We start from the raw sequence: 7,698 nt of genomic DNA, 5'->3' as shown, positions 1-7,698 counted from the left end.
AAATTACTTTGATCAAAGCAAAGGGGTGATTTAAACTAATGTAGTCCAGTTTAGTGAAGGGAACTTGGACCGGGGAAACAAGGACCCTGGGCTCTGGTTCTGCTGGTTAGTTTTGTGGCTGAACTATTTGGTCTTCGGTTCTTTTACTCTCTAAAGTAAGATGATTGGATTAAATGTCTAGTAGTGTTTCCAGTTCTAACATTCTGTGATATTTTGTGGTTTATTAGCCTATATTTTGAAGAATTTATAGATTATTTATTTATTTATGTATTTATTTTCATTCTCATCTGAGTATGTTTATTGATTTGAGAGAGAGAGAGAAATATCAATTTGAGAAAGAAACATCTCTCAGTTATCTCCCCTAGGAGACCTAACCTGGGATCAAACCCAAAACCTAGATATGTGCCCTTACTAGAAATCGAACCCTCAACCTTTTGGTGTGCAGGACAACACTCCAACCAACTGAGCCACTGGGCCAGTACTATAGATTTGTTTTTTGTTCTTTTCCTCTGATGGACATTTAGCCAGCATTTATTGTATATGTGAATCTGTAGAGCTTTCAGAATTGCTGCTCCCCTTTGCACAGGAAACATTGTTAAAATGTTAGTAATCATATATGTTTAAGAGTCAATTAAATAAGTTCAAACAATGGCTTTACAGTACATATTCTGCTGCATAGAAAAGTCATAGTTTAAAAGTTACCTTGACAAATATGGAAACAGTATTTTTGAAAAGTTCAAACATTATTTGTGCCCTTAATTCAAAAGCTATTTAATTAGTTTCTTTCATTGGTAAAAGAGTACTCAAGTGTTGTCCATGAATGTCATTAAAATAAAATTTTTTCCCCATTAGAAAAACAATTTCTGAATAAAACCCTCTTCATTGCTTCCAATTTATTCAGTGTTAATTAATATCAGTATCTTAAATGCAGTTTTTTTGCTGGGGGTTGGTTTTGTTTTTATCAAAATGTGTGGTTCCTAATAGGATGGCTTATTTTAGCCCTGGTATGTTATCATTAGGGTTTATATTGTTTGAATTTTGTTGTTTTTCATTTCTTAATATGTCCCAGGGAGAATGTTTTGTTTTTGCAAATGAGGTAGAGGTTATTATCAGTAGGCAGGAAGGGGTGTAGTTCATTTGGATCAGTATCTGCTTAAGAACATGACTTTTGATTTAGCAAGTGTTGGTATTGCCAACAGGTCTTCATTTCTCTTTAGCATATTTACTTATTTATTTATATTATTTATTTTGGAGAGAGAAAGGGGAAGAGATAGGTAGATATCGTTCCCTTCCTGCATGCACCCAGACCTGGGGTGGAACCCACAACTAGGATATGTGCCCAGACCAGGAATCAAACCTTCCACCCTTTGGTGTGCATGATGATACTCCAACCAACTGAACTGAACTGGTCAGGGCAATTATTTATTTTTATAGCCATTGATGAATTAAAACAGGGTTTTCTATCTTTTTACCACAAAATATCCTTTTTAATTTCTTCTCAAAACTTCATGATTTAAATATTTGTTATGGAAATTTATAAAGAAAATTCATTTTCCTATTTTTATACTTTAAAGACACGTGACCATCAGTTAAGAATCTCTGTTTAGAATAAGATAAACAAACAGATGTTACTGCACTGAGTTGATAAATTTTGCTCGGGTGCTAAATCGTTGTTCTATATTCACTTTCTCTTAGGTATTTTGAAATGTTAAAGGTAGCTTATGGGACCCAGGTTGGAAATCACTGACTACAGAATCCCTGGGAAAAGCAAGCATTATCATGAAAAGTACAAAAGTAGTTATGGAGTAGTCCTTTTGCTCTAAAATAGGCTGCTGATTTTCTTTCTTTTCGGTGTCAGAAACATCTCATTTTAGCCTGGTTATGTAGTTTTTGCATTGGTGGTCATGGTTTTCATTGTTCATTTTAATATTTTATTTTAGGAAGGAAGACTTCAAGAAGTCATTGAAACCCTTCTCTCTTTGGAAAAACAGACCCGTACTGTGAGTAGATTATAGTGCAAAACTTCAGTTGCCAATAATTTCACTTAATATGGTTCCATTAACTTTGGATATATGTTCATTTTTACAGGCTTCTGATATGGTGTCTACATCCCGTATCTTAGTTGCAGTAGTGAAGATGTGTTATGAAGCTAAAGAATGGGATTTACTTAATGAAAACATTATGCTTTTGTCAAAAAGACGGAGTCAGTTAAAACAAGTAAGTTCATGATTGCACAAAAACAAATACATTAGCATTTATTTATTTTAATCTTTATTATTGAAAGTATTACATATGTCTTCTTTTTCCCCCCATCAACCCTCCATACATTTGCATTTAAATAAGGACTTTCAGAAAACCTTTTTGTGAATCTGTTAACTCAACATTACAACATTCTAAAGAGTTTTTAAAAATTCTGTCCATATTCTCATAACTGCTTTTGTTTCTTCTAGTCTTTGTATATTTGCGTACTTTTAGTGAGAGTGTTGATATAGCTTTGGTCTATTTCCACGTTGCTCCATATCTTCATGTTCATTATTTTAAATGATTTTGTTATAATCATTTTTAAAAGTTTGCTGACCCCTGACCTGGATGGAATGTTAGAGCTGGAGGAAATTAGTCTAACCTGCTTATACTCACTGTGAGGAAACGGGGCAAGAGATGCTGTTCCTTTCACTACCGCATTTTATCGAGATGAATATGGGTGACTGACTGTGGCTCCTCCCCAACCAGATGATGGAACTGCTTTACCGTCTGCCTCTGCCACTGACTCTTTAATCATATTATCTGCTGGTCATTGCCTCACTTCTCTCATAGCCAAAGTTGAACTCTGCTTTTCTTTTCCATTATTATTATTTTGTCTGTTTTCATTTCTTCTATATGTTTATGCTTGACTGCAAAAAAAAGCTAGCTAGCAAGCCTTCCAATAAATGTGGCAGGCATGCCTCTTCCAGCTTTCTTTTAAAAAAATATATTTTATTGATTTTTTTTTACAGAGAGAAAGGGAGAGGGATAGAGAGTTAGAAACATTGATCAGCTGCCTCCTGCACACCCCCTACTAGGGATGTGCCCGCCACCAAGGTACATGCCCTTGATCGGAATCGAACCTGGGACCCTTCGCTCCGTAGGCCAACGCTCTATCCACTGAGCCACACCAGTTAGGGCTCCACCTTTTTGCATAATCAGTTCACCAGTTGTAGTGGGGAGGGGCACAGTCTTGCACCTAAGGGTTTCCTAACCTTTATTGATTTGTTCTTAGGTATTCAGTACTTCTCAGCTATCAGGGAGGTTTTAATGTTCTTTGATGTTCTTTTATAGGCATTTCCGTGTGTAAAGTTGCTTGTGAAGACCAAATTTAACCACAGCACTTCCATCAATAACGTACTTCCCTTTCCTGTTTAGGGAATGAATTTTACTTATGAGTGCTATTTATTATTTTAGGCTGTTGCAAAAATGGTTCAACAATGCTGTACTTACGTTGAGGAAATCACAGACCTTCCGATCAAACTTCGATTAATTGATACTCTACGAATGGTTACAGAAGGAAAGGTGAGTTGTCTATTGGCGTAACTCATGCTGATAAGTACTCTCTTACTTGTATTCAGACATACTTTTACACTGTATTTAGACATTTTCTATTAGTATTTAAAAATAAGGTTAATTCTTCACCCTGGCCTGAATCTGCTTGAAAAGTCTATTTGGGATAGCTAAAGTTTCACTCTAATATTTAAATTGTTAGCAGTGTGAGGTTAATTTTCAAAATTTCACTGTGATGTCATCCTCCCCACCCCTAACCCCCCAGTATCATATTTCTCTAAAAAAAAAGGGCAAGTACAGAATGGTGACTGTGGTAGATAAGTTTCTTTCTAGATAGATTTTTTGTGGTTTGAAGACAAAAACTTAGCTTGTATTTAACTTTTTGTCTCTTTAACTAATCAGTTCAGTTCAATAAATGTTATTGAGTACCTCTGTAATGCTAAGTCCAAAATGAGCAAGAACTATTCTTTTACCTCAAAGAGATCAGTTATAAAAATAATTATGGGGCTGTGTCATTACACTATGTAGTGCCCTGTAGCATAGAGGTAGGGATTGATTGGGTGAGGTGCCCAGGGAAGCCTCAAAGAGTTGATGATAGCTGAGCTGGCTTTTTAAGAATGAATAGAAATTCTACAGGGCCAGGGGTAGGGAAAAGGGCATTTTACACATAGGGAAAATAATATACCAAAAAAATCAAAGTAAGAAACACCTAGTATATTTAGGAAACTAAGTAGTCTGTTATTGGAGATTAAGGCTTTGAGGGATGTATTGGGGAAAGGGAGTTGCTTCAGGGCAAAGGCTAAATGGGCAAGCCTTAACATGAAAATTAGTTTCCTAGGCTCTGTAAGTTATGTAGTTATAGTTTTAATGTTTAATTTGTTGGAAGTTACAAATCTACAATATTACTTATAGCTACAAAAAAATGCTAGTAACTTCAATACTTAGCAAGATCAGATATATATGTATTTTTTACTATATTTTTATTGAATCCAGAGAGGAAGAGAGAGGGAGAGATAGAAGCATCAATGATGAGAGAGAATCATTGATTGGCTGCCTTTTGCACCCCACCCCACCCCACTCCCGGGAACGAGCCCACAACCTGGGCATGTGCCCTTGACTGGAATCCAACCTGGGACGCTTCAGTCCTCAGGCCGACGTTCTATCCACTAAGCCAACCAGCTAGGGTGAGATCAGATATTTTTAAAGGAAGTAGCATTGTATTTAAAGATTAATCAGAATTAGAGTATTGGTTGAATTGTGGCTACTGGGCTGTATATGCTCTTTGTAAAGGGTGTTATTTTTCAAGTAATCAATCTTTTTAAAGGTTCTTTTTGTTGTCTGTGCCACTTATGCAGCATGTAGTCTGTCATTCATTAAACACAGTGATTTTATATTTAGGTTCTCAAAGCAAAGCTGCAAAATATGAGTAATGTTTTATAAAGACATTTTCTTTAAAATCGAGTGATTGTGAAGTATAAAATATTATATAGCTCTGTTCGTACATGGAAGATAAAGTGCACAATAACTCCAAAATAAATACTTTGCCTAGTTTGAATAATAGTTTAATTCTATCTTTAAAATTCTGATATATTTCTATAGGAATTTGATAGTTATAATAAATTTCTTGTATTTGTAGATCTATGTTGAAATTGAACGTGCTCGACTAACTAAAACATTAGCAACTATCAAAGAACAAAGTGGGGACGTCAAAGAGGCAGCCTCCATTTTACAAGAGTTACAGGTAAGATGCTGCATTATAGAGTGTGTGGAATTTTATGTTTAGTCAGCATTATTTTCCTGTGGAAATAGCTTATTTCAGCACTTTATTACTTTTTTTCTAAAGCACCAAGAATTAGAGTGAATACAGTAGAGTGTGAGGTTATTCAAATAATTGGAAATAGAGTAATTATGGTTCCAAATACATTTAACTTCTAAAAAAGTGTTGTTTTTTTAAATATTTTTATTGATTTCAGAGAGGAAGGGAGAGGAGGAGAGAGAGAGAAACATCAGTGATGAGAGAGAATCATTGGCTGCCTCCTGCACGCTTCCTACTGGGGTCAAGCCCACAACCCAGGCATGTGCCCTTGACCGGAATCGAACCTGGGACCCTTCAGCCCGCAGGCTGATGTTCTATCCACTGAGGCAAACCAGCTAGGGCTCTAAAGAAGTTTTGAAGATAAATTAGGATTAACAAGTTAACCTTGATTTTGTGCTATTATTTGAACATTTTAATTCTCAGAATTTAAATAAAATCAGTAATTCATATACTATTTACTTATGTGTTAAGAATTTGCTATTAATTATTGGCTTTATTCTTAATGAATATTAAATTGGTGGTCAATTCTTAAGAGTACTAGTAATCTTAAAATGAGACAGCAAAGAGCTAAAGAAATCTGAGAAAAACCATAGACTGTCTCACCAGAAAAATGTACATGAACTATGCTCAAAATTTAGCTTCTAGCCCTGGTTGGTGTGCTTAGTGGTTAGAGCATTGGCCCACACACCAAAAGGTCACAGGTTCGATTCCCAGTCAAGGACACTTACTTGGGTTGTGGGTTTGCTCCAGCCCTCGGTCCAAGGCGAGTACTGGAGACAACCAGTTGATGGGTCTCTCTCACATAGATGTTTCTCTCTCCCCACCCCCACTCCTTTTCACTCTCTCTGAAAGTGTTACACAAATTTATGAATGTGTTAAAATTCATGGAACTTTACACCAAAAGAAAAAAAATGTATTATGTAATTTCCTGGAGGAAACTAGCTTTCTGTATCATCATCAGCACTCTAAAAATGTGTGAACGTTCTTACTATTTATCAACGGTGAATGTTTTAATATGTAGTTAATTCTATTGCAGGTTTAAAATATTATAAATTCATTTGGGGACTTCCTCTTCTAGGTGGAAACCTATGGGTCAATGGAAAAGAAAGAGCGAGTGGAATTTATTTTGGAGCAAATGAGGCTCTGCCTAGCTGTGAAGGATTACATTCGTACACAGATCATCAGCAAGAAAATTAACACCAAATTTTTCCAGGAAGAAAATACAGAGGTAAGTATATGTCTCAATATGAATTTACTTTAAAAATGTTTAGGGGGAGCCCTGACCAGTTTGGCTTAGTGGATAGAGCATCAGCCTGCAGACTGAAAGTTCCCAGGTTTGATTCTGGTCAAGGGCATGTACCTTAGTTGCGGGCACATCCCTGGTAGGAGGTGTGCAGGAGGCAGCTGATTGATGTTTCTCTCTCATCGATGTTTCTAACTCTCTATCCCTCTCCCTTCCTCTCTGTAAAAAATCAATAAAATATATTTTTTATTAAAAAAAAATGTTTAGGGGAAAAAAAAAATAAACCCCAATTTACCTTGTCAACTTTCTTCTTTTTTTCCAGAAATTAAAGTTAAAATATTATAACTTAATGATTCAGCTGGATCAACACGAGGGCTCCTATTTGTCTATTTGTAAGCACTACAGAGCAATATATGATACTCCCTGTATACAGGCCGAAAATGAAAAGTGGCAACAGGTAAGAACATATTCTTATATTTGACATTGATACTTATGAGAAACAATCTGCATTTTTAAATTTATTATGAAATAATTTTAACTTCAGTAATTATATGCAATTTTATAATGCTGCTTTGTATTCACTGTGTTGATAATTCAGTTTATCCTTATTGATTCAGACTATTGTGGTAGTACTCTATCACCTTGAAAGAAATAGGCTTACTGTTAAAAATATATGGCTTGGCCCGTGTGGTGCAGTGGTTAAGTATCGACCTGTGAACCAGGAGGTCAGGGTTCGATTCCAGTCAGAGTACAGGCCAGGGTTGCTGGCTTGATCCCCAGTAGGGCGCTTGCAGGAAGCAGCGGATCAATGATGCACTCACATCATTGATGTTTCTCTCGCTCTTCTTCTCTCTTCCTCTCTGAAATCAATTAAGTGTGTGTGTGTGTGTGTAATATACAGCAGGTCACCTGCTAGCAAGGTTACAGTAAAGACCTAACATTACTTTGGAAAATTGTTACATGTGTATTCCATATGACTTTGTTATAAGGACTTCTTCTTATACATTTGTTTAAAAAAATAGCCCAGCCCTAGCCGGTTTGGCTCAGTGGATAGAGCATCAGCCTGCGGACTGAAAGGTCCCAGGTTCGATTCCGGCCAAGGGCA

The 7,698-nt window shown here is 36.2% G+C and overlaps 1 protein-coding gene across 1 annotated transcript in view; it reads left to right on the top strand.

Moving 5' to 3' along the window:
• Positions 1-7,698, top strand: part of PSMD12 (proteasome 26S subunit, non-ATPase 12) — a 17,032-nt gene that overhangs the window by 4,884 nt on the left and 4,450 nt on the right. The window contains exons 2-7 of the mRNA XM_006776675.2: positions 1,941-2,000; positions 2,089-2,217; positions 3,439-3,546; positions 5,171-5,275; positions 6,429-6,578; positions 6,916-7,050. Of these exons, the coding sequence (XP_006776738.1) occupies positions 1,941-2,000; positions 2,089-2,217; positions 3,439-3,546; positions 5,171-5,275; positions 6,429-6,578; positions 6,916-7,050 (687 nt within the window). The remainder of the gene's footprint in view (positions 1-1,940; positions 2,001-2,088; positions 2,218-3,438; positions 3,547-5,170; positions 5,276-6,428; positions 6,579-6,915; positions 7,051-7,698) is intronic.

This window comes from Myotis davidii, unplaced genomic scaffold (assembly GCF_000327345.1).
Source record: "Myotis davidii unplaced genomic scaffold, ASM32734v1 scaffold69, whole genome shotgun sequence".
NCBI lineage: Eukaryota > Metazoa > Chordata > Mammalia > Chiroptera > Vespertilionidae > Myotis > Myotis davidii.
Note: the sequence above shows the minus strand (reverse complement) of the source record. Positions and strands in the feature narration are given on the sequence as shown.